Source organism: Grammomys surdaster, unplaced genomic scaffold (assembly GCF_004785775.1).
Source record: "Grammomys surdaster isolate TR1022 unplaced genomic scaffold, NIH_TR_1.0 125742, whole genome shotgun sequence".
Lineage (NCBI taxonomy): Eukaryota > Metazoa > Chordata > Mammalia > Rodentia > Muridae > Grammomys > Grammomys surdaster.
This window is the reverse complement of record NW_021620574.1, coordinates 329,546-356,978: the sequence shown is the minus strand read 5'-3', so window position 1 is coordinate 356,978 and position 27,433 is coordinate 329,546. Positions and strand designations below refer to the sequence as shown.

At 40.2% G+C, this 27,433-nt stretch overlaps 1 protein-coding gene across 2 annotated transcripts in view; it reads left to right on the top strand.

Annotated features, from left to right (window-relative positions):
* The first annotated feature begins 376 nt into the window (after window positions 1–376).
* The window catches only part of Larp4 (La ribonucleoprotein domain family member 4), a 45,644-nt gene continuing 18,587 nt past the window's right edge, over window positions 377–27,433 (top strand). The window contains exons 1-8 of one of the 2 annotated variants that reach the window (XM_028788271.1): window positions 377–482; window positions 11,402–11,540; window positions 12,509–12,664; window positions 15,750–15,825; window positions 20,407–20,543; window positions 22,752–22,855; window positions 24,117–24,227; window positions 25,653–25,706. In XM_028788271.1, coding sequence (XP_028644104.1) covers window positions 465–482; window positions 11,402–11,540; window positions 12,509–12,664; window positions 15,750–15,825; window positions 20,407–20,543; window positions 22,752–22,855; window positions 24,117–24,227; window positions 25,653–25,706 — 795 coding nt within the window. In that variant the 5' untranslated portion in view covers window positions 377–464. The remainder of the gene's footprint in view (window positions 483–11,401; window positions 11,541–12,508; window positions 12,665–15,749; window positions 15,826–20,406; window positions 20,544–22,751; window positions 22,856–24,116; window positions 24,228–25,652; window positions 25,707–27,433) is intronic. The other variant, XM_028788272.1, reaches the window with a different exon arrangement.

Here is a 27,433-nt window from a genome sequence, read left to right as displayed (position 1 = left end):
CAATCGCCTTTTAATCCGACCTAGGTTTTGAACTACGAAGCTGCGCAAGCGTTAGGAGTGCGACGGTCAGCTTTTTGGTTAAAAAGTAAAAATGCGTCAGTGAGCGTTTTACACATCCCGTGGCACAGACCGGCGCAGCCTCCGGAGCGTCTACCCACACGCTACAGGGACCACACACTTTCGCTTACGCCGCCAGAGAAGACCCAGCCAGCGCGAAGCACGCAGGGGGTGGGCGGGTGCTCCGCTCCCGGAAGCAGTTTGCCTCCAGAACCGGAAACAGTTGTTGATTCCAGGGAGGCGGGACTGGGCGGGTCAGGGCGCAGCGGCTGACGGCGGGGGAGGAGCCGGGTCCACTGCCGGGTGGAGGGGCAAGGCGAGTGTCCTTATCCTACCGATTGGGGCCCGGGCCTGTGAGCCAGTTGGAGTCGCGGCAGCGTGAACGATCGGGCCGAGCGGAAGCAGACATGTTGCTCTTCGTTGAGGTGAGTGGCTTAGGTCGTCTGGTCCGGCTCTGAGAAGAGCTGAAGTGTTAGGGGCGCGGGCCGGTCCCACCGCCATGTGACTTTCCAGGCCGTACACGCCGCGGAGCCCGCCGAGAGGCTGACACAGCACCTGGGCGGTGCAGGCCTGCAAGCCCCGCCGTGCGCTCCGCACGCCTGAGGAGGCTGTGCGGGGTCGAGGCCCACGGCGGCGGGGAAGGGAAGGCGGCGTGTCGGGGGCTGGGCTGAGGTGGCGTGAGGAGCCGAGGGAGATCGGGGTGTCCCATATGGAGCTCCTGAAGGAGGCGAGCGGGCGGGGGCGGGGGGGCGGAGCCTGCGGAGAAAGGGCGATCAGGTGGGCGCGTTGGGGGGTGAGGGAGGCCTCGCGGGGCGGCCTGGGACGGGGCGAGCAACATGTGGGAGCGCGGGAGAAGGGGAAATGCGGGTGTGGTGAGGTTAACCGGGGAGGGGCGTGCTTTTTAAGAGAAAGTAGAAAGCTCCCCACCCCGACCCCCGAGCTCCACCAAAATTTTGTTGGGTCCCGTTCTCCAGCTGTGGAACGTTCTGTGGGTGAAAGCGAGCTAGCGCGAACGGCGAAGCCCGGTCGGGGTCGGAAAGCCTTGAAAGGCACCGCTCTGACCTTTTGTAAAAGTTACTCGGGCTGCTGCGGCTGCGTGGTGCGGGTTGATTCCGCGAACCTGTTAGGAGCCAGTTAACAAGGAAAACGACCAGGAGAGAAACTCAGGGAGAGCCGGGGTTTTGTGGTGGTGTTGGGTCGGTGGAAATACTGCTTTGTCGGAACGTCTGCCGTCCGCCGGTTTGAGATTTCAAGGTAGTGATTACCTGTCTTAGACACGAAGTTTAATTTCTCTCGTTTCTGCCCTGTTGTGTGGAGTGAGCATCAGCTGACTGCCTGGCAAGTGCTTTGAGTAGATTCCAGATCATATTGTTCTTACATTGTGAAAACGTCAATCCAGCAAAGCTGCAACTTTGCAACTTGGCATTTGTTAACTATGCCCATAAAAAGAATCTTTTCATGAGGGAAGGAATCACAGGTTGTATAATGGACTTGGAAGCTGGGGCTAAGTTAGGGGCGGAGAGTGTATTGAACTGGTGGTGGGAGAATCTTATTCCCTGATAGTCTGGCATAAAGTAAATAAGCAATTCTTTTTATTTTCATTGTGTATATTTGTTGTACGTGGTATTGTGTTACATAAAGACATTTTCACACAAACACGTGTATTGTATATTAAGTAAATACCTCCTTATATCTTATATACTCTAATTTTTCCTCATTACTGTTCTACCTTTTACCCTCCCTTGATGTTTATGTAGTTGATAGTTTGGGATCCTAAAATTAGGCGTTAAAGACGCTTAATTACTGTATGCCGAAGGTCAGTAGTATGTATTCATTTGGAGTAGTATGTATTCATTTGAAGTAGACCACTAAAAGTTTTGAACACTGGACTCAATCTTTGTATTCATTTTTGTTATTAATTTAAATCCACCTTATTTTTGAAAAGACTAAGAAATGAGGTTTTATTGTAAGCAGGGCTAGTTTTCTTTAGGAATTACCCTGCTGCACAAATATTGGGTTCCCCACTTCTCCTGCCCCCGGCAGGATTTCTCTGGGTAGCCTGGCTTACCTGGGACTCCCTCTGTAAACCAGGCTGGCCTCAAATCCAGAGATCTGACTGCCTCTGCTTCCTGAGCCCTGGCCGAATTATTACTGTGTTTTCCACTAAACTACTATGTAGATTTAGTTAATATGCCCATTAGTCACTTTTGACTCAGTTTATCATTTTCTCATGTAGTTTATTGAAAATTAACGTCTTGAAATATATTAAAACCAGTTAGAATTCGGGTGGTGGTGGTGCATACCATTAATCCCAGCGCTTGGGAGGTGAGACAGAGGCAGGTGAGTTATGCAAGCCTGGTGTACAGATCCAATTCCAAGACAGCGAGAGCTACACAGAGAAACCCTGTCTTGAAAAACAAACGAGAAAAAAAAGCCCTGATTTGTCTACCATATTAACAGCTTTTCAATATTTTGATAATGGCTTGTTCAATATAATTGATTTACTTTGTGATCTTACATATTTCATAACTTAAAAACGATTTTTTTGGTGTATGTGTGGTGCCACAGTGTACATGTAGATCAGATCACCATTCCACGTTGTCATTTCTCTCCTTCCACTTTTATGTGGGTTCTGAGGATAAAAACAAAAACAAAGATGACGCTGGGCGGTGGTGGCGCACGCCTTTAATCCCAGCACTTGGGAGGCAGAGGCAGGCGGATTTCTGAGTTCGAGGCCAGCCTGGTCTACAGAGTGAGTTCCAGGACAGCCAGAACTACACGGAGAAACCCTGTCTCGAAAAACAAAACAAAAAAAAAAAAAAAAAAGAAAGATGACAGACATCCAACTGCCTCTGCTCCCCCTGACTCAGCTAATGGAGATTGACGCTGAATTCTAACTTTTTGAGAGGGAAGAGAGAAAGTAAGCATGTAAATTAAAGAAAATCGAGGGAAACACCTGAGAGCAAGAGGGGTTACAAAGGAGAAATTTTAGAACATGCAATCCTCTTTAAATTCTGAGTTCTAGGATGTTTGCTCTCTGCCCCTCAACTTCCCCACTCCAGTACTGATGAATGAAGCCAGAGCCCCGCAGGTGTTAGGCAAGCACTCTGCCACTTGGTATCCCAGCCCGTAACCTTTTTTTTTTTTTTTTTAAAATTGCTCATGACTGGTTTGGAACTTGCTATGTAGACCAGGCTCTGCCTATCTCTGCCTCCTAAATGCTGGGATTAAAGTCATGGGTCACCACTTCCTTTCCCATAAAACGCCCTTGGCATTTTAATGACCACTAAAATTGAATTTCTCTCTATTGGAGTTTTATTCTGATAACATTAACCATTTAATAAAGGAGCAGTGATTTTTGTATAGGCTAGGTTGCTTGAAATACTCTATGTGCTTTTAAAAAATTTGTTCTGGTAAGTTTATTAATTAAAAGTTGTTTGTGAGTCCGGGCAGTGGTGGCACACTCCTTTAATCCCAGCACTTGGGAGGCAGAGGCAGGCAGATTTCTGAGTTCGAGGCCAGCCTGGTCTACAGAGTGAGTTCCGGGACAGCCAGGGCTACACAGAGAAACCCTGCCTCAAAAAACCAAAAAAAAAAGTTATTTGTGGCCGAGTCTCTATGGCCCAGACTAGAGGCAGCTTTTAAGAGTACCAAGTGCTGTGATTGCAGGCACGAACAACTGACATTCATGTTAAAGTTTCTTTTAATTTAATTTATAATATAGGTTTTTGTTGAGGGTGATGCTTATTTATTACAGAGATCAGGACAGCTTTTCTGGAGTAGGTTCTGTCCTTCCACAATATGGACACCAGGGTTCAAACTCTGGATGTCTAGCCTAACAGCAAGTGCCTTTACCCAGTAAGCATTTTGCAGGTCCTTCTTTGGTATTTTTAAGGACATTCACATAGTAATGTTACATCACTACATATATCTCCAGAACTCTTTATCATACAGTTTGTGAAATTGAAGCTCTAGAAACATGGTTAAAGGCACTTGCTTCTAGGGACCCAGGCTCAGTTTTCCGTACCCACATCTGGCAGCTCACAACCCCTGCTTCAGAGGATCTAGTGCCCTCTGCTGGCCTCTTAGGGCACAAAGACATATATATAAACAAAAGTAAATCTTAAAAAAAAGAAAAAAGAAATTCTGAACCCATTAAACAGTAATTCCTGAGCCAGGCAGTGGTGGCGCGTGCCTTTAATCCCAGCACCTGGAGGCAGAGGCAGGTGGATTTCAAGAGTTTAAGGCCAGCCTGGTCTACAGAGTGAGTTCCAGGTTGAAACCACCACCACCACCCCCAAACAAAAAAACGAACAAAACAAACAAAAAAACACACAGTAATTCCTCTTGCCTCAGATTTTACAAAATTTGAAACATTAAACTTTCTCTAACTAAAATTTAATGTTCTTTTAGATAGTAGTATTTTAAAGACCATTAGCATCATGTGCTGTGATGGTGTATGCCTTTAATCTCAGTGACTTTGAGGCCAGCATGTTCTATATAGTACCAGGAAAGCCAGGTGTACATAGAAAGGCTCTGACTTTAAAAATAAAGTAATTTTATGCTGATTAAAGGTGATGATATACCTTTCACCCCAAATGCAGTACTTTTTTATAGTTTACTTACAGTTGTTGGTGTTGAAAATTAATGTGTGTGTACATATTTGTAGGTTTTATGTTTTTGTACTCATGTCTATATTTTATGTGTGTGCATATCCATTTGTGGAAACCAAGATAGATGTTGGGTGTGTTCTTCAATGCTTTTTACACATTCTTAGATAAAGTTTCTCACTGAACTTGTAGCTCACTGATTTGGTTATTCTGGCTGGCCAGCCAGTTCCAGGTATCTGACTTCCTTTGCTTCCTTAAGACTGGGATTGGCCTACGAGTCCCCTCCCCCACATTTATGTGTATATCCATACGGTTGTTCACATTTCCTTCCTTGTGCTGTGACACACCTATGGCGGTCAGAGGACAGCTTGCAGGAGTCATCTCTATTCTTTCAGCATGTTTTCTACGTCCATCAAAGTGGAAAACAGATTGACCTGCTAAGTCAGCTCACTCACTATGATGTGGCTTGGAACTTGTGTTTTTGTTTGTTTGTTTTTGAGACAAGGTTTCTCTGTGTAGCCCTGGCTGTCCTGGAACTCACTCAGAAATCCGCCTGCCTCTGCCCCTGGAGTGCTGGGATTAAAGGCGAGTACCACTGTTTTGTTTAATGTAGGTGCTGGAGCTAGGTTTCAAGTCTTCATCCTTGCTTGGTCAAGCACTCCCCTGACTAAGCTGTTTTCCAGCCTCAAAATTAATATTATAAAAAAGAATGGCTGGGCAGTGGTGGCGCACACCTTTAATCCCAGCACTTGGGAGGCAAGGAGCAGGTAGATTTCTGAGTTCGAGGCCAGCCTGGTCTACAGAGTTAGTTCCAGGACAGCCAGGGCTCCAAAGAGAAACCCTGTCCCGAAAAACCAAGAAAAGAAAAAAAGAATGATCAGAAGTAAGAAAGTGCATGAACAAATTATGAATATATTTAGTCTTAATTTTTTATTTTTGTAGGATAGGCCATCCAATCTGAGACTTTACATGTTGAGCAGTCATTCTGCACTAAGTAGCCCCAGCCTCTTTATTGTGAAAAGTTTACCAAGAAATTTTCTGAATAGTTGGTTTTGAATGAGATGGCTTGGCAGTTAGGTACACTGACTGCTGTTCCAAAGGATCCAAGTTTGATTAAGTCTAGTCCCAGGGGGCCCAGTGCCCTCTTTGGCCTCTGCATACTACATGCCATGGTGCACAGATACATGTGTAGTCAAAGAAGCTGTATGAACAAAATAGATTAATTGAGCATTTTAAGGAAAGATACAAAAATATCCCTTGGTGCTTCAGATTATAAAAACGCAAGTTACTGAAAATACTGATACTAGTTACTTTAGATTTGTTTTGGGCGGAAAGAAAATTTTGGTACTAGATAAACATTTGAAGCCTGCAACTTTGATTTTTTTTTTTAATCTTGGAGTTTAAAACAAGATTTTAGTGTAGTTGCAAATAGAGTCTAAGTCTGTGTTGCAGAGGAGTATAAAGTTAAGGATGGTGAGAAACTCATTAATCCAGGTATTTAATATTATAAAACATTTCTTCTTCTTTTTTTTTTTTTTTCGAGACAGGGTTTCTCTGTATAGCCCTGGCTGTCCTGGAACTCACTCTGTAGACCAGGCTGGCCTCGAACTCAGAAATCCGCCTGCCTTTGCCTCCCAAGTGCTGGGATTAAAGGCGTGTGCCACCACCGCCCGGCAAAACAGATTTCTTTAATATTTTTAATTGAAAACAAAAAAATGATTCTGGCTCTAATATTTATTAGCTTCATATGAACCAGATTCATATTTTTTGCTTTGTTTTGTGTTGTACATTGTTACTTTTTAAAAAGATTTGTGAATTATTGCTTCAGACGTTAACTGCTGATGACAAACACAACCTCAATAAAACTTCTGAGCCTCAAGATCCTATCTGTAATTTGTTCCTCTTATATGGACATGATTATATTTATGTTTCTGTCATATGTATTAAGTCATACAATGCATTCTGGTAAGAGGTTGTGGTAAGTTATTGATGTGTAGATACATTAGTAAATTGTTGATATAAAACACTGAAATCTATAGGTTTTAACATAGTTCTCTCTATATATATGTATATATTTGAAACAGGATTTCACTGTAGCCCAGATTGTCTCTTAACTTTTGTAGAGCAGGGATTAGCTTGAACTCCTGCCACTCCTCTTCAATTGTTTGGATTGGCTCTTGCGCCACTATTTGGACTTCCTTTTCAAAGAAATGTTTGGGGATTCTGTGTGTGTGTGTTTTAGGATTTCTCTGAGTTTGCTCAGGCCAGTCATGAACTCATTGGGTAGCCCAGGCTATCTTCATCAGTGTCCTGGGAATAAGAGATCACAGATTGACACTACCAACTGACCAAGCAAGGGCTGTAGTTCAGTGAGTGCTTGCCTAAGTGCTTGCCTGTCCTATATAAATCCCTGCATTCCATCTCTAGTAAGTACTGCCAGAGATTTTTTTTTTTTTTTTTTTTTTGTTTCTCAAGACAGGGTTTCTCTGTGTAGTCCTGGCTGTCCTGGAACTCACTCTGTAGACCAGGCTGGCCTCAAACTCAGAAATCAACCTGCCTCTGCCTCCCAAGTGCTGGGATCAAAGGCATGCGCCACCACCACCCAGCCAGAGATTTTTTTCTTAGTAAAGAGTATTCTTTTGGGGCCGGGCGGTGGTGGTGCACGCCTTTAATCCCAGCACTTGGGAGGCAGAGGCAGGAGGATTTCTGAGTTCGAGGCCAGCCTGGTCTACAGAGTGAGTTCCAGGACAGCCCGGGCTACACAGAGAAACCCTGTCTCGAAAAACCAAAAAAAAAACAAAAAACAAAAAAAAAAGAGTATTCTTTTGTAGCATATCTAAAACTTCTAAAGCAAAAATGAAGATTATTGCATTATATTAAACTATACATTTATATGTAAGAGTTAAAGGAATCCAAACGATAAAAGTGCAGATAGTGGGCTTAGGGGTGCCTCGTTTCATTTAGCACTTCAGAGTCAGAGCAAGTGGATCAGTTAGGTGAGGCCAGGCTTTGAGACCCTGTAATTGCATGCGCCACCACTGCCCGGCAGTTTTGTATATGTTACTACACATTTTTTCATTGTTTTTTGAGACAGTGTTTCATGTAATCCAGGCTGGCCTAAAATTTACTGTAAAATGAAGATTGGCCTCTACCTGTTAAATCTTCCTTCACCTTTCAAGTGCTAGCATTACAGCTTCATGCCACCACACCTGGCTTTCAGCAGACTTTTTTTTTGGTTGAAAAGTAATTTTGCCATGCGTTAAAAAAAAATGTGTTAATGCCGGGCAGTGGTGGCGCATGCGATTAATCCCAGCACTTGGGAGGCAGAGGCAGGTGGATTTCTGAGTTCGAGGCCAGCCTGGTCTACAGAGTGAGTTTCAGGACAGCCAGGGCTACACAGAGAAACCCTGTCACCAAAAAAAAAAAAAAAAAAAAGTGTTAATACATGAGTATTTGTAAGTTTCTTTTTGCCATTCTTTATATATATATATTTTAAAGCATCACATTAAATACCATTAAAAAGTGCAATTTTACTTGTCAACTTAAAAAAAAAGTAGGATTAAGTGTGGGAAAATATAGAAAAGCACAAAAGTGAGCTAGAAGGTGTTACTGCCTAAGGGAAACGACTGATACTGTTTGTTTTGCTCTCTGCAGTCTTTCTTGTGCAGGACATGGGATGTTAATACTGTTTAATACTTTTCAAGGATCAATTATCTGTTCATTTAGAACAGGGTTTTATTGTGCAACTCTAGCTGGTCTGGAACTCACAGAAATTTGTTCCTCCCAAGCTTGAAATTAAAGGCTTGTACCTTGCTTGGCTCCACTTGTTTGTTTAGAGACAAGGTCTCATTTAGCTCAAGATGGCCTCAAGACTGCTCTTACAGGCAAAGGGTTCCTTTTGCTTCTTTGGCTCTCCTGCTCCATCTTCCTAACGCTGGTGTCACAGATAAACCTCCATGCCTATACTTTTTTTTAAAAAATCAATCTGCTGGGGTCGAAAGTGTACACCTTTAATCCCAGCACTCAGGAGGCAGAAGCTTGTGGATCTCTGGATTGCATGCCGGGCTTGTAGTGAAAGCCGGGCCAGCCAAGGCTACATAGTGAGACCCTGTCTATAAAAACTAAAAAATAAAAAAAAGTACAGTTCATCAATTTATAGTCCATGCTCAGTTAATAACATTTCCCATGATTATTCATGACCTTAGATTCAAGTGTGAGTTTTGAATTCACATGTGATTCTAGAGAATCAATCATTTCATGTTTAAATAGTTATTAAGCTACACTGAGATGGCTGTCTTTATTGTATGCTGTCTTCAGGGGTGAAGATAGAATTGAAAGGGGAAAGGAGGTTAAGTATGTAAACAGTTTTCTTTGAATGCTTCAAGGTCTGGGATTGTCACTCAGTTAGTGAGTAGACTGCCTGGCATGTAGGAAGTTTAGCACCGCTTAGACTGGTGTGGCGGACTTGAGAGGCAGGATCAGTTCAGAGCTTGGCTAATATGAGAAGAGGGAAGGAAAGCAACAGTGTGGCACAGGAGGAAGAACAGTGTAGTGTGGTGGTTTACAGTTTAAGGACAGTCTGGGCTACACAGTAAAACCTTATCTTACTGTGGTAAGGAATCAAACCAATTCATAGCTCATGGTAAACGCTTACTTGGGGATATAGTTAGGGTTCCTTAGCATGTGTTCTCAGCCATAGTGTGGCAGTGGTAACACCAGCAAAATTTTAGTGTCAAGTTGAGTGTTATTTACAAACAGGAGACCTAGGATATCATAGATTTGTCATAGTTCTGCTATCAAAAATTATTCTGTAACTAAATTCACAATCACCAATCAACTCTAATTAAGTAATGAATGATAGAGTGGTAGGGAGCACTTAAGAGCTTTCTCTTAAAATACGAGTTAACTTAGACATGGAACATGAAATGTCTAATCCATCTTCCCTCCAGACTTAATTTCAAAATTAAACTTAGTGTGTAGTGTGTGGGCAGTATTTAAATGTGTGTGCATATGTGCGATGGTGCAAGTGTGGAGGTTAAAGGTTAGTGTCAGTTCTCTCTTTCTACTTTTTTTGTTTTGTTGAGACAGGGTTTCTCTGTGTAGTCCTGGCTGTCCTGGCTGTCACTCTGTAGACCAGACTCAGTAGGCCTCAAATTCAGAGATCCACCTGCTTCTGCCTCCTGAGCACTGACTTAATGCATGTGCCACATCGCCAGGTGTCTCTACTTTTATTCAGATTCGAGGGATCAAACTCAAGCTGTTTGACTAATGATTCACCTCATAATGCATCTTGCAACCCCTCATAACCTTTTTTTTTTTTTTAGTTCATAAAAATAAGAAATATATATGGTATCAGACAGTGGTGGTGCCTGCCTTTAAAAGATTTGCGGCTAAGCCTGACTACCCAAGTTTGATCCCAAGGATGCACACATGGGTTGAGAGAGAACCAGCTCTTACATACTATCCTCTGATATCTGTGCACAGACATATGGCACATAAATACAACTTTAAAATTAGAAGGGGGGGGCTGGTGAGATGGCTCAGTGGTTAAGAGCACTGACTGCTCTTCCAGAGGTCATGAGTTCAAATCCCAGCAACCACATGGTGGCTAACAACCATCTGTAATGATATCTGATGCCCTCTTGTGGGGTGTCTGAAGACAGCTACAGTGTACTTACATATAATAAATAAATAAAAATTAAAAAAAAAAAAATTAGAAGGGGACTGGAAAGGATTAGGCTTTGTTCTTAGCAGCTCATAACCTCTGCTGGGCTCCACATCTAGGGAATCTGATGCCTTCTGGCCTCCCTGGACACCTTCATACCCACACAGATGTGCTGTATATGAACTCATGTAGCCTCACATAAGTAAAAATAAGTTATAATAATAATAATACCACCAAGCAAAACACTGTTTTTGACTTAAGATAGAATTTCCATTGATTGATACATTCAGACTTAGAAATCTGTCACTACTTATTAATAAAAATGATATATTTTAAAAATTTCTATAACCAAAAGCATGGCTTTTAGATACATTTTAGACATATGGATAACTTAAATAAATTTTATGACATTTTCAAGTAGGTTGGGGTGAAATAGCATTTTCTAAGTTTTTGTTTGTCATTTTGAGATAGGGTTCATGTAACCCAGCCGAACCTCAAGCTTGTTATCAGTTGATGCCAGCCTTGAACTTCTGACCTACCTCTGCTTACGAAGTGTGGGATTATGGGCATATGCCTCCATCTGCTAGGGCAGTATTTTAAGAAGGACTGGGCATGTTAGTATACACCTTTAATCCAAGACTCAGGAGATACAGGCAGGCAGATCTGTTAGTTCTTAGCCAGCCTGGGCTACATAGTGGGACCTTATCTATACAAGAAAAGTGTTTTGTAGAGGTGCATTTTTTTTTTTTATTTACATAGGTAGCCATATTTCCGATCAAGTACTTTTTAAAGTTTTATATTTTCAGGTAGATGAGAAACTAGTATTTGGCTGGGCGTGGAGGTACATACTTGTAATCCTGATGCTTAGGAAGTAGACTGATGACAGCTTGAGCTGCACACCAGCTTGAGGTATATAGTAGAGACCCTCGGGAGGGGACATACGTATGTATCTCATTATGGTCTAATTCATGTACTACTTATGTATTCATTTGTTTGTCTTGTTTTTTCAGTTTCAGTAATAGAGAAAAACATTTGTTCTATGTTTACACAGATTTTTTTGATTGTTTAGCAGGTGACATCTAAAGGCACTGGTTTAAATCCTAATGCCAAAGTATGGCAAGAAATTCCTTCTGGAAATCCTGATGGCACTCCTGTAACTGAAACCTCTTGGCATGAAACTGCAGCCACATCTGGATCTCACCCTGAGGGTAAGTCTTAACTCCTTATTGAAACATTGCATTTTGTTTAAATGTATGGTCAGATCAACTCAAACAACCTTGAGATAGCCTTTGTGTAAGAAAAGTTAACTAAAGAAGAAAGATTCACTTTGACTCATGAGGTTTTGGTTCATAGTAACTGAGTCCCATTACTTTGGGTCTTTTGGGGAGACAGGATATGACTGGGGGAGTCTCCCGAGGGAGCAGAGTTGCTCATGTCACGGGGCCAGGAATCCTAGAACCTTAGAGGAAAGAGTTCAGAGACCTGCCACCACAGAGCTCCTCTCTTCAACTAGGTTCCACCTCTTAAGTTGCCAACATTTCCAAATAGTTTACAGGATTGTGAGCTCCTCAGCAGATTAATATGTGTGGAGTTAGTCAGAATTTTACTAGTCATGTATAACCAAAGCTGCACTGATGGCCAAGCTTATTTCTTGAACACTTGGGAAGCCTTTTTGGATCTAAACAAAGATTTAATGAAATGTGTTTATAAATGTTTAGCTTGTATTTGTATATGATTTTTTTTATGCCTTACATGAGTAGTCAGTAATTTCAAGTACAACGTGTGTTTTTGGGTCAGCATCTAGCCCATTTGTATACAGTGTATCATTTATAATTTCTTACAGGAGTAGTTTACAGTGAACTTATTGACCTTTGGCAGTTAACTTCATTGAACTTATTTCCTTTATCCACAGAATAGAAATAATAAAAGTAATAGCTGATGACTGTGTATAATGTTTTCAGAAAAGTAAACAAAGGAATTGTGCACATTTGGATACATAGAGTGCTAGCTTATCTACAATGGTCAAAATGCTGTCTGTCTCCCTTCAAAAATAACACTGAACTTCAGCTGTTGGACATTTTTTCCAACTAGTACCATTGTTTGAAATCTTATATCTTTGAAGATATAACTCAAGAGTTTCTTCCTGTTTACATTCAGTGCCTTTTCTTGAAAACAGGCAATACAGAACTTTCAGAAGATATGTGTAAGGAATATGAAGTAATGTATTCTCCATCTTGTGAAACCACAAGAAATACCACAGACATTGAAGAGTCAGCTGATGGATTGATCTTAGGACCTGAAGACCTGAGTTACCAACTATACGATGTTTCTGGTAACCCTTGTTGTTTTATTGCTAAAATGAGAATTTAGTATCTTTAGCTCTCCATCAGTTGAGTAAACATGACATTGGTCAGTTTGTTTTCTTTTTTAAAAAAGAAGCTTATGTCAAACAACTATTAGATGTTTATTAAAACTATTATTGGCTAGTACCCAGACATAAAATTTGTAATTTGAGAAAGAATCTTTGTAAAGTCCTGTTAAAGAAAAATGAAATTATCAGGAGAAAATATAACTATATTTCAAAAATTGTAGGTTTTTCAGTTGATTAGTTAAGATTATTATTACAAGTTTAACCAAGTTTTCTACCAGTTTTGTTAACATGAAATTTATTTTAAAGTAAAATAAATGTTTTACAACAAAACTGGGTGGTGGTAGTGCATGTCTGTCTTTAATCGCAAGCAGATCTGAGTTTAAGAAACAGCCAGAGTTACACAGAGAAACCATGTGTTGTTTTTTTTTTGTTTGTTTGTTTGTTTTTTTGTTTGTTTGTTTTTCAAGACAGGGTTTATAGCCCGGGCTGTCCTGGAACTCACTCTGTAGACTAGGCTGGCCTTGAACTCAGAAATCCTCCTGACTCTGCCTCCCAAGTGCTGGGATTAAAGGTGTTCGCCACCACCGCCCAGTGAGGAACCATGTTTTGGGAAAACAAAACAACAGCAGTGTGCGTGTGTGTGTTTGTGTTTCTGTGTGTGTGTGTTCTAAATAGGTAGGGGTAGCCTTCATTCCTAATCCAGCATCTTACTGCAGGTAAGAAAAGTGACTCATTTAGTTTACGTTTGGAAAGGAGAGTTCTGTGCAGAAATTGCATACACAGGCAAAAAGGCTCATGAGGTAATTGTGCTTTGCCCTGTGCAAGTCTAGCAGCCTAAGTTTAGTTCCCAGAGCCCAGAGCCCAGGTTCAGATAGACAAAAGAACTAACCTTACGGAGTTGTCTCTAATACGCACACTTAATTGTTTATGTGTGTGTGTGTTTTCTAGATATGTGTGCCTATAGAGACCATAGGGTTGCATCTTCCTGGAGCCCAAGTTACTTATGATTGTTGTGCACCCAACATGGGTGCTGGGAATCAAAATTGGGTTTTCTACAATGGTAGTTCACACTCCTGACTACCAGGTTACCTCTCCAGCTGGTAATAACTTTTAAAAAACAAGATTCCACAGGGGCTGGAGAAATTAGGCTCATTGGTACTCTTCCAGAGGACTTGAATTTGACTCCTAGCACCCACATGGCTGCTCAGAATCATCTAACTCCAGATCTAGAAGACCCGATGCCCTGTTCTGACCTCTAGTCACACCAGACACACATGGTGTAAAGGGATACATGTAGACAGAACATGCATTCACATAAAATAATTATGTAAAAAGTGTTTAAAGATCGAATATACATAGAATGGAAAGCATTTATTATTAAAGTTAATTTAACACTAATTCTTGAGTAGTAGCGTAATTTTCTAGTAAAATCATAGACAGTTTATCCATCTCCATACATCTTATTGTCTGTATATTTAAGTACAGCTATTAGTCATCTTTTTAAAAAGATTTGTTTTTATTATGTATACAGTTTTCTGCTTGCATGTATGTCTGTACACCAGAAGAGGTCACCAGATCTCATTATAGATAGTTATGAGCCACCATGTGGTAGCTGGGAATTGGAACTTGGGGCCTCTGGAATGCAGCCAGTGATTCTTAACTTCTGAGCCATCTCTCCAGCCCTGTTAATAGTCATTTTAGAAGAGAAAATGTTATGGCTGTGGAAGTGCTCAGTAAGTAAAGTATGTCCTGTGTCCTGAATCCCAGCACCCACATATAAGCTCAGCATAGTACTGGATTTAAGTCTGTAATCTTAGTATTGGTTAGCAGAGACAGGCAGATCCTTCGAACTAGCAGGAAAATGGATTCCAGGTTCTGTGAGAGATCTTGTCTCAGAGTAAGGTGGTGAATGATAGATGACACCAAACAGACTTCTGGCCTCTGTGCATGCATGGAAAGTTCATGTGTGTGCATGTATACATCACACGTGTACACACTATAAGAATACATATGCTTGGGGCTGGATAGATGGCTCAGTGGTTTAGAGTACTGACTGCTTTTCTAGAGGTTCTGAGTTTAATTCCCAGCAACCTCATGGTAGTTCACAACCATCTGTAATGGAATCTGATGCCCTCTTCTGGTGTGTCTGAAGATAGCTACAGTGTACTCATATACATACTCATACATTAAATAAGTGAATAAATCTTTAAAAAAAAATAGAGGCATATATTTTTAGTCTTAATTTTTTTTTTTTTTTTTTGGTTTTTCAAGACAGGGTTTCTCTGTATAGCCCGGTCTGTCCTGGAACTCACTCTGTAGACCAGGCTGGCCTCGAACTCAGAAATCTGCCTGCCTCTGCCTCCCAAGTGCTGGGATTAAAGGCGTGTGCCACCACCGCCCAGCTTAAATTTTTGAATAAAATTCTAATAATGGCCTGTTTCTGGTTTTCAGATTTTAACAAAGATTAGGGCAATGTTTTAACATCATAGTATCCAAATGCTTTTATTGTTAATGGTCCTTAATATTTCTTTTGAAATTGTGTGCGTGTGTGAGAGGGTGAGAGAGAGGAGAGAGAAGAGAAAGAGGGAAGGGAGATTTTTTTTCTTTTTATTCTTCTTTTCTGGAAGAGGAGATCTTTACTTTGTTTTTTGAGACAGAGTCTATCATTCGCTTAGGACTCACCTATTGGGTTGCACTGGCTGGCTAGTGAGCTCCAGGGATCCTCCTGTTTTCATGGGTTCGTGCTTGTGTGGTAAAGCACTTTCCCAGCCCTTAAATATCTGAGCCATGTCTCTGACACTGCATATTGAAATCCATTATTTCTACACACATCCTAGATGAATACTGCTGTATTTTGGAGTTGTGGGTCCTAGCTCAAAATATTGCTCAAAAAAGGTATAAGTTGAAAGAAATTAGACTTAATTTTAAAATACAGTTTTGTGTTACATGTTAATTTGTGGTTATTCTTTGACTTCTGAGTGTGTTAGGTTTCAGCACCTGTAATAACTTCGTAACAGTTTTCGTCCCTCTTGTTTTCTGCCATCAGGAGAAAGCAGTTCAACGATTTCTACGGAAGATTTAAAAGAATGTTTGAAAAAACAATTGGAATTCTGTTTCTCACGGTACAGAACCTTTTGAATTGATTCCTTTTTGTGGTTTTGATTGGTGGGCATAAAATGCCTGTGTAATGGGAGGTCATCATCTCCTTCCACCATGGATTTTGTTATCTTTCTTGAGTGTATTTCTTCACTAGACTTTTAGAAGTATAGCCTGTGTTTGGATTTGTATCTCTTTCCAACAGTTAGTGAGGTTTCTATTGCATACTTTTCCTAGAATCCTATTTAGACTGAATTTTCCATAAGCATTAGGTTAAAGTAATTTTTAAAAAATAGTGGAATAGAAGGAATGGAAAATATCTCAATTTAAGTTTTTAGCAGTTGGCTTTTGTAACTTTTGAACAGTAATTTTAGCAAGATCATAAAAAGACAGGCTGATAATCAATATTATCGTTGATTTGTCTTAAAGTCTTTTTAGGCAAATGTTTCAAAATGGTTTTATAGGTAAAAAATTATATGGAAACATTTATTGTTGCTCAGACACCATAAAGTTTCAGTTCAAGTTGGGCGGTAGTGGCGCACGCCTTTAATCCCAGCACTTGGGTGGTAGAAACAGGCGGATTTCTGAGTTCAAGGCCAGCCTGGTCTACAGAGTGAGTTCCAAGACAGCCAGAACTACACAGAGAAACCTTGTCTCCGAAAAAAAAAAAGTTTCAGTACATTGTAACATACACCATTAATCAGTAATCCTGGCACTGGGGAGGCAGAGGTTGGTGAGTGTCTAAGTTGAAGGCCAGTCTTGTCTGCATTGTGAGTTCTAGGGTGGCCAGGGCTATCTGTATAGAGAGACATGTCTCCAACAAAACAAAACAAAGGCTATTTATAAAATTAAAAATTTGAACATACATGGATATGTAGTGCTTTCCCTTTTCCTGTCTGGTGAGCTTGTTTTCCAAGGTTCTTCTATGCGAGAGCTTAGATTTTATTACATGCTTTCTGTGTGTGTGTTTTGGTTGCTTTGATTCTGTGAGACAGGGTCTCACTTTGTAGCCCTAACTTTCCTGGACCACATCATCCTGCTTCTGCCTCCTGAGTAAAAACATGCACCAGCACACCAGGCAAGTTCTGAGTCACCAACCCCTAGCCCCTGGCTGGGTCTTTAACCTGGAGCCTCACACGTGCTATAGAAAATTAATGCTGAGTCACTGAGCTGTAATCCTCAGCTCTGATTCTCAGGTGAATAATTTGTTTTCCTTGATGGTTACCAAAGCTATTTTGTTTTCTAATCCACCCCCCCACACTGTTTTTTATTTATTTAGTGGTGTTGAAAATTAAATCCTGGGCCTCATGAGTACTAGGCATCGACTCAACCACTGTGCTGTACCCCATTCATCAAGTTTTTTATGTCCAGTAGTAGACATTTTGCCACAAGAAAATACTTTCCTTTTTCTATGGCTTATGTTTGAGACAGGCTTCTTATGCAACCCAAGCAGCCCTCAAATTTGTGATTCTCCTTTCTCAGCCATTCTAGGAGCAGTGGAATTATAAGCATGCATTGTCACAAGTAGCTGAAGTAATTAGATTTTAATCTATTTAGTTTTTTTGTTTTTGTTTATGACAACAGCTTACTCTGTAGCCAAGGCTGACCTCGAATTCACTTATGAGCCCAGGCTGGTCTTGAATTCTCAACAGCCCTTTTTCTGAATTTCTAGTCCTGAAATTAATGTGAACAATTAATTTTCCATAGCATATTTTAAAAATTAGGTTCTTACATACTTACCATTTGTGGAACCCCTTCTTTTGTCTTGCATATCATCATGTCTCCTGCCTCACAACATTCCCCCCTCCCACTCTGAATCTTTTGTTTGTTTTTTGTTTTTTCTGTGGATTTTTGTTTTTGTTTTTTTTTTTGTTTTTCTGAGACAGGGTTTCTCTGTATAGCCCTGGCTGTGCTGGGACTCACTCTGTAGACTAGGCTGGCCTCGAACTCAGAAATCCGCCTGCCTCTGCCTCCCAAGTGCTGGGATTAAAGGCCTGCACCACCACTGCCCATTCCACTCTGAATCTTACTTTTGAATTTTAAACATTTCTGTTTGTGTCTACCTGTAGCCTGGAACTCACTATTTAGCCCAGGCTGGTCTTAAATTACAGAGATCCACATGCCTCTGCCTCTCATGTGCTGTGATTATTAAATAATGCATGCTGTTATCTTTAGCCCTTGATCCTCTTACCAGTTTCCTTCATTTTTTTTATTTGTAATTTTATGTTTATGACTGTATGTGCTTAAGTATGTGTGTGCATTACTTATTTGTTGTGCCCACAGAGGCCAGAAGAAGCCATCTGATCTCTTAAAGACAGTTGTGCACTGCCATGTGGGTGCTGGGAACTGAACTTGAGACTTCTACAGGAGCAGCAAGCACGCTAAACCCCAAGCCACCTCTCTAGGCCCTCTATTCCTTCCTTCCTTTCTTTCTTTCTTTCTTTTTTTTCTTTTTTTTTTTTTGGTTTTTCGAGACAGGGTTTCTCTGTATAGCCCTGGCTGTCCTGGAACTCACTCTGTAGACCAGGCTGACCTTGAACTCAGAAATCCGCCTGACTCTGCCTCCCAAGTGCTGGGATTAAAGGCGTGCGCCACCACTGCCCAGCCTTAAAATGATTTTTTTAAACTTGTGATTATGGGCTGACTCTCTGAATTTGGATTCAAGAGATGCATTGGGGTCGGGCGTTGGTGGCGCACGCCTTTAATCCCAGCACTTGGGAGGCAGAGGCAGGCGGATTTCTGAGTTCGAGGCCAGCCTGGTCTACAGAGTGAGTTCCAGGACAGCCAGGGCTATACAGAGAAACCCTGTCTCGAAAAACCAAAAAAAAAAGAGATGCATTGGATAATGATAAAACAAGGCCGTTTGTTTACTCACATCATGGGTCCCAGCTGGGTTCACCTTTCAGTCCTCCCATGTCTACCACCATCCCTAAAGAAAAGTCTATGTTGTGTTGTTTGTATGCTCACTGAAGCATACAAACTCCCCATAATTCCTTTATAAGATCAACCTCAGCTGCGTAGCCCAATGATATAGACTGGCCTTAAATATGTAATTCTCCTGTTTGAGCCTCTCTGTTGCTGGGATTACAAGGGTGATTCCACACCCGGGTAATCAGTTGCTTTATTGTACTTTCTGTAAATGTTGGTTTATACTGTCTTCAACCTGACTTACAGTTCCCCATCTGCCTCCTTAAAGTCCTAGGAAACATTGAAAAAAAAAAAAATCCATTGTGCATTAGAGGTATCTGTGATTTTTAATTAATAGTGCCAGTTCTTTGCCTAATATATACAACATAACCACATTCCTACACACAACTATTCACTCAAATCTGTTTCTCCGGTTTCCCCTTACTGGTTGTCCAGGAAAGTTACTCTGAACCATGATACACAGATGTATTCTATAAGAAAAAAATATTCCGTTTTTGTTTTGTTTTTCAAGACAGGGTTTCTCTGTATAGCCCTGGCTGTCCTGGAACTCACTCTGTAGACCAGGCTGGCCTTGAACTCAGAAATCCGCCTGCCTCTGCCTCCCAAGTGCTGGGATTAAAGGTGTGTGCCTCCACCGCCTGGCTTTTTGTTTTTTTTAAATATTCCTAATACTTGAGTAATTTTGTCCTTGAAGCTTCCAGAGCGCTCTCTCATGTCTGCAGAAACATGATGTTTGCAATTGATATAGCCTTTTTAGTTTCTGCAATAAGAGTGTTTGTTCAGGATCTACCAGTTTGACAAATATAATTTTTAGCTCAGCAACATTGCCGATGTAGATGATAATACCAGGTTCTACTTGTGTACTTAGGTGTGCTATCAATTTCATTTACTTTTGACAATTCTCATTTAAAGCACTTTGATACTGGTTGATAAGAATAGGGATACTGTAAGGTTACAGCTTTTTAATTGTTCAATTGTTTATAGATATCTGATTTTCAAGTTATTAAGTAATATTTATTACAGTGATGTTAATTTGACAGATCTTTTATGACCCTTCCCCCAACAAATAACTTGTGACCTTTTAGTTTTATAAACTGAATAGAATAATAACTATCTTAAGTTGAGTCTTTCCTTAAAGGTCTTTGAGCTTACCATTTGCCCATAAAAAAGACTTTTTTATTTGTGTGGTTGTTTTGCCTGTACATATGCCTGCACATCACATACACGAATTGCCTTCAGAAGCCAGAAGAGAGTGTCAGATCCCCTGGAACTGACGTTAACAGTTGGTATGAGCTGCCACGTTAGTGCTGAGAATTAAACCTGAGTTTTCTGGAAAACGATTCACTTCTCTTAACCCCTAGGACATCTCTGCAGCTTCCCATAAGGCCTTTAAAGTATTATCAACCTATGAAGCTCTTTCATGAAACCCATAATCCACCTAGGAGACACAAAACAGTAAATACAGTAAACATACAGCTAGTGTATGTTTAGGTGATGATTGCTGTTGATAAAAAGTTAAAACAGTATAAAGAGGAGAATCTGTTTATTTACTATAGATGCATAACCTTTTAGTTATTCTATTGTTATTTTTCTAGGCGTTGATAAATATGAATATGGTACATGTTTTGCTTTAGGTACTTTTTAGAATTATGTATTATAATTGATTCTGTTTCTTTCAGAGAAAATTTATCAAAGGACCTTTACTTGATATCTCAAATGGATAGTGATCAGTTTGTCCCAATATGGACAGTTGCCAACATGGAAGAAATAAAAAAATTGACTACAGATCCAGATTTAATTCTTGAAGTATTGAGATGTATGTAAATGCCTTTTAGCTTCTTTTTTTAACTATAAAAGTGAAATATTTTTATTTCTGATCATACAGAGATTTGTTTTAAGTGGTCTTTTAATCTGTGTTAGTATGTACATTTGAGTAGCAGCTTCTATGTTGAATCTATAGTTTTCTTATTATTCACATAGGAAGCGTTAAGAATTAACTCTCATTGTTTAAGAATGACATGTTTTATCTTGACTTCACAACTGCTAATAAGTTGCAGTTTATAGTTAGATATTTCCAAAGTTTGATATGAACTTGTCTCTACCTATTCTCTTCGATTTCTCTCCCACCAGTTAATGAGGTCTCATTGTGTAGCTCAAGATAGCGTCAAATTCAGTGTCCTTCAGCCTCCGCCTCCAAACTTCCGAGATATATAGATGGACACCACTGTGACCTGCAAGAGTTTTCTTTCTGTGTAGCCTTGGCTGTCTTAGAACTCATCTGTAGACCAGGCTAGCCTCAAACTCAGAGATCTGCCTGCTTCTTCCTCCCTGGTGCTGGGATTAAAGGTGTGAACCACTGTGCCTGGCTATGGATCGATCTCTCTCTCTCTCTCTCTCTCTCTCTCTCTCTCTCTCTCTCTCTCTCTCTCTCTCTCTCTCTCTGTTGTTGTTTGTTTTTGTTTTTTTGTTTTTTGAGGATTTATTTCTTAACTGAACTGCTGTCCACCTTACTTACCTTTTTTTTTTTAATTTAGTTTAAGCCATGGTGGCACAAGCCTCTGATCCCAGCACTCAGGAGGTAGAGACGAGGACCTCTGTGAGCTCAAACCCACTCAAGTCTACAGGGAGAGTTCAAGGCAGTCAGCTGCATAGAGACACCCTATCTCAAATAACTTACATATGTTTTGTATGTTTTTCCTGCATGTATATGTACACTATACATGCCTGGTGTCCAAAGAGGTCAGAAGGAGGCATCAGATCCCCAGGAGTTATGAATTGTTGTGAACTACCATGGGTGCTAGAAACCAAACATGGATCTTTTGTAAGAGCAACAAGTACTTTAGCCACCATGTGGTTGCTGGGAATTGAACTCAGGACCTCTGGAAGAGCAGTCAGTGCTGTTAACCACTGAGCCATCTCTCCAGCCCTAAAATTCATTTTTATATATACTCATGTTTTTGGTGACTGTGGAACATTCATAATTTCTTAGAACATCATTAGATGTTTTAATTTTAATACTAACTGGACTTTTTACTGGTATGCTTTCTGCATCCACAAGTCTATTGGAATTATTTATTCCAATCATACTAATTGGTTACAAAACTAGCTAGTTGATGAGGCCAGTAAGCTGGCTTAGTAGAGGTACTTGCATGCTCTGTCTGTGCATGCATATGTGCATATGTGCACTTGAGTGTGGGAGTACATAATAGTTTGTCTTATAAATGGGTTTGTTAACTACCTGACTGAATAAAGGCAGGTCTTTGGAAGTTGAACCTCGAACTTTGTGCATGTTAAGTAAGTGCCCTGCATTGAATTGTATCCCCAGCCTTCTCAGATCTTCACTTAATATGTGAGTGAATATTAGTGATGAAATGTGTTCACAAGCTTAAAGCTTCATATAGCAAGTACAATAGTCAATTTTATATAAGGGAGTTGAGGACTTGTATTTCTAGATGGCTGTGTAGTCCTGCTGTCTTCGAGCTCACTCGGTAGAAATCGGCCTGTTTCTGCTTCCCAGGTGCTGGCATTAAAAGCATGTGCTGCCACTGCCGCCTGGCCATTTATAGTATTTCTAAATCATTCGTATAGATGTCATTTCTTAAAACTCAACCAGTCTTAGCTACACAGAAAGTTGGCAGAGCATCTAGAGGGTTATTTTTGGCCTCTGTAGTGATGTACATAAGAGCAGATATGTTGGGGTGAATCCTGGGTTTTACGCTTATCACTAGGAAAAAAAGGAAATATATATTGAAGTGATAATAATAAATGCTTTTTATTTCCTGGAGGATTCTTTGTAACACATTAAATCACAGTGTAGGTGCTCCAGATACTCATTTGGCAAATAACATTCAATTATCTTCTTTGTATATAAACCTACTTTTTTAACATGACACTAATTTTTGACATTTTAACTTCGCATTTGATAATTTATTTGGTTAGAAATTGAACTGAATAGTTTTTAATGGCATCATTAGTATCGTTACCATTTACTTCTAAGTGGGTCATACTCTTCTTTAAATTTCAGCTTCCCCTATGGTACAAGTTGATGAGAAGGGAGAAAAGGTGAGACCAAGTCATAAGCGTTGTATTGTGATTCTCAGAGAAATTCCCGAGACAACACCTGTGGAGGTAAGGAAGCATTGATGATTACTCAAGCTGAGTGTTCTTTGACTATTTAAATTGGAGGAAGCAGGCAAGCAAAGCAGACATCAGTGCTGTCATGTCGATTACTGCTGACTTGTTAGCTCTGAAGGTAGGAGACTGGTATAAACTTACATATTGCAGTAATTCTAGTTTGAATGGATTGTATTGACCTGACTGACAGTTAACCAGGAGGATTCATCTAATAACAAAGGAAGAAAAAGAAAATTTTGAATAAGGATTGGTTAGCAAAATATAAAACAAAGTTATAGTCATAAAGATCAAGTGTGGTTCAGATTCAAGAATAAAATAACATTTGAATAAAAAGTATACTATAGAAACAGACCTTTTAAAAAGACATACGTATCCACATTTACTCAATAATCCTGCCAGGAATCACTTACTTTACAATTCCCCAAAGCGAAAGTTTCATTGTCTGTTTTACAAAGTAACTAAGCCTTAGGATGGGTTAAAAAAAAAAAAAAACCCGCCACCCAGAGGCAAGTGGATTAGATAACTAAATGACAGGCTAGACAGAGCGTCCTCTGATCCCAGAGCTTGTTTCTCTGCTGCTGTGGGACAGAGCTTCGCTGTAAACCGTCTGAGTGTACTGTAAGTTAAAGACCGAATCGCTTAGCAACTAACTTACCTTAATGTATTAGGAGTTTAAAAAAGAATTCTTTAGGTCCTATCCATGTTATATATCTGGAATGTTGACTTACTAAGCCCAAAAGTGGTTGATAGTAAAACTCAGCGGACTTCAGTGATGAAAACAGTTGTAGAGAGCTTCAACTTTTGAATCCAAAATTATGTCTGGTCTCTGGTAATTCCAATAAATGTTACTTTTTATTCTGTAATGATAAATATTTGATATCTCCCCCATCCCCCATTTGTAAGTTCTTTTTACCAGTTAACTACCTTACCTGTTTCAGTTTTGGCGTAGTCTTTCTTTTTAAGTTATACAGTTATAGGAAGGATGTTTGTACAGAGTTCAAATCTGATTCTAATGTAGACAAAATGTCTAAATTAAGAAAGAATGCATGAATGATATTATGTTAGTAAAAATCATAACTTTAAAAAGTTCCCTCCCTATAGGGGAGGAGAATTACTGGAGGCATAGTATTGTAAAGAGTTTAGATTACCTCTAAAACTTCTGTTTTGTTGCTCATAAAATAATGTGCAAATTTTGCACCATACATAACTGCACATGGTTTCATTTTAAGATTTGAATACACTTTTTCCTTTCTAGGAAGTGAAAGCTTTGTTTAAAAATGAAAACTGCCCCAAAGTGATAAGCTGTGAGTTTGCACACAACAGCAACTGGTATATCACGTTCCAGTCAGACACAGACGCACAGCAGGTGAGAAGTTTCTCCTAATAAAAACCTTAGTGGATAAAGTTGTATATGTTGTTGAAGAAGATGTATGTAGACTAGGGGTGTCGCTTAGTGTATAGTTCATGTCTAGGATACATAAGGTCTGTACCACAAAGAAAAAGTCAGATATGGTGGTTTGCTCCTCTAATGCCAGCCCTTGGGAGATAGAAACAGGCAAGATCAGGGGTTCAGGGCCATCTTAGTTACATAAGCGAGTTTGGGGCCATCCTCAGCTATATGAATCCTGCATCAAAAATGGAAAAAATCAGACGTGGTAGTGATGGTGCATGCCTCTTATTACAGCACTCAGCACTGAGGCAGGCCAGCCTAGGATACAGAGTGAGACCATGTCTTAAAAAAAGAAGAGAGAAAATGTTTACTAAGACTGGTAAAGACCTCGACCATACTTTTGCTTAATTGACAGTTAACTTTGATTTTTATCATGCGCACACAATTTTACCAGTTTTAATTTTAAAAATATTTACTTGTCAATGAAAAATATTAACACAGACTTTTCAAATGAATGATTTTGGAATTATGGCCGGGCAATAGTGGCGCACGCCTTTAGTCTCAGCACTTGGGAGGCAGAGGCAGGCGGATTTCTGAGTTCGAGGCTAGCCTGGTCTACAGAGTGAGTTCCAGGACAGCCAGGGCTACACAGAGAAACCCTGTCTTGAAGAACTAAAAAAAAAAAAAAAAAAGATTTGGAATTATGTACTCAATAGTGGTTTTGGTATATACTAGGCCCGCAGTGGGGAAAGGGCTTTTTGTTTTGTTTTGCTTTTTTGATGGGCTAGGGCAGTCTTTCACTCTGAGGCCTAGGCTAGCTGATCTAGAACTCATTGTGGTAGCTTAGGCTGGACTTAGACATGGCAGTCCTCTTCCTCCATATCCCCTGAATGCTGATTTGGCTTTGTTAGTGTATGAGTGAGTGTATTGTCTGTGTGCATGTCTGAATGTGCCAGGTGCAAGGCAAGTAAAGAATGCTTGTGTACCCTGGTACTGGTTACAGATGGTGCTATGCTGGTGCTATGCCAGCCTTAAACTCATGACATTTTTGGTCAGTGTGTGCCACCACTCCCAGCAGATTTAGAAGCTGTTTGCTGGTGATCCCCTGGTCTCTTTGTTCTGCCTTATGTCACAGTACTCCATACCAACTTGATGCATTAACTCCATACAACTTCCAGCTATAACTGGGGAAGTTATGGTTTCTTAATTTTTCCTCTCAGAGTTTGTTGTTCCAGTGTTTTTGCCTTGCTGTGTCCAAGGCTGTGTCCAAGGCTGGCTTAGCCACACAGCAGGCAGAACCTTTTTGTTTAGCTTAGAAGCTGATAATGGCAAACTTACTTAGGAGAATGAAGCTGTAATGAAATGTTTGATGTTAATAAAAGGTCATTTTTGGTTTAACAGGCTTTTAAATACTTAAGAGAAGAAGTTAAAACATTTCAGGGCAAGCCAATCATGGTAAGAAACATTTTTAAATGAAGTAAGTCTTTTTTGGTGGGAGGTGATTGTTGTTGGGCTTTTGTTTATTGTTTCTTTTAAAAGAATTAAGATACATGAACAGATGTTTTATAAGACTTGTAATAATTTTAAAGCATTTTCTGACTTTGTCTTACTTTAGAAAACTAGTTTACAGAACTTGAAGTTCTTTACAGGGAAACAAAGTTTTTAAAGTGATTCACAGCCTGTAATTTCAGCTCTCAAAATGTATAGTAGGAATACTTCTTTAATAGTGATGAAAACCGTTTTCATTTTTCAGCCTTGTCTCAGTGACATCCATGTGAGAAGGAATTGCCATTAATAACTAACACTTACTCAGTGTGGTCCCGTGCTGCACTTCTTTCCAACACTATTGCTGCTCTTTAGATGTGAGCAGTTGGCTCAGCCTCATGGCCGTTGTGACTCCTTTCTTGTTTTCCTACTGTGAACCCGTTGCAGTTTTAAGCACTGTACACACATGAACACAGTGGGACAAGGGGTCAGGGCTCATATCTGTAATCTCACCATTCAGGAGGGTCAGACAAGAGAAGCAGTTGTCTCAGGCTAGCCTGAGCTACATAGTGAGTTCACGGCAGGTCTGGGTGCCTGGGAAAGACCTCCTAATGAGAGGTGTGGGGCCATTTCCTCCACTCACCTCCTGAGGAAAACGGCAATGACCAGCAGAGGCTCACGTGACTGAGTCAGTGACAAACAGGATGCAAGTAACTTGCACTTGTCACTGCTGGAAGCACTTGACACTTCTACCTGTAATTTCTGAGGGTAGAGTCCCATATTACAGACCAGCTTCATTTGCTAATACTCCTCTGCTTTTGAGCCTTGTCTCTTTTTAAATCACTGTCTCTCTGAGACTACAGAGGTTCTGTTTCCTGTCTCCCACTGACTTAAAGTTTTATATTTATATTTAGGTGTTTGATAAAACTTCACTATTTTGATACACACACATATATAGTAGAATAAAGCCTAATTCCATTATTATGGAATTGTCTACTTGTTGATGGAATCTGTCACATTTCAGAGACGTGTCTGGGGGGGGGGGGGTCTTTGTTCTGTTTCCTGAGTCTCTCTTTCCCTGGCCAACTACTGCTGTCTCCAGCTTCAGTGTCCTTTTTTCCATAGTGATTTCTTCCTTTCTATGATTTTACTCTGTAGCTCCATGTTTGATGCCAACAAAGAACCAAATAAAGCAATATTGAAATGGGTTAGCAGGTTTTTTTGTTTTGGTTTGGTTTTTTTTTTTTTTTTTTTTTTTTTTTTTTGGCTTTTCGAGACAGGGTTTCTCTGTAGTTCTGGCTGTCCTGGAACTCACTCTGTAGACCAGGCTGGCCTCGAACTCAGAAATCCTCCTGCCTTTGCCTCCCAAGTGCTGAGATTGACATTGCAAACTGGAGAAACAAACAAACACGTGATCAATCATATGCTTGCTACAATCGCTGTATTAGGTGTGCCAAAACAGATCAAGACTGACAATGGCCCAGGTTATACAAGCTCCAGTTTCCACCAATTTTGTGAAAAATTGGGAATACTACATAAAACGGGTATTCCATATAATCCACGAGGCCAAGGTATGGTAGAAAGGGCACATGAAACCATTAAATGTCAATTAGAAAAAATTAAAAATGGGGAATGGTACCTACTAAGGGATCCTCCAGAAATATCCTTCATCACACGCTCTTTTTTTTTTTTTTTTT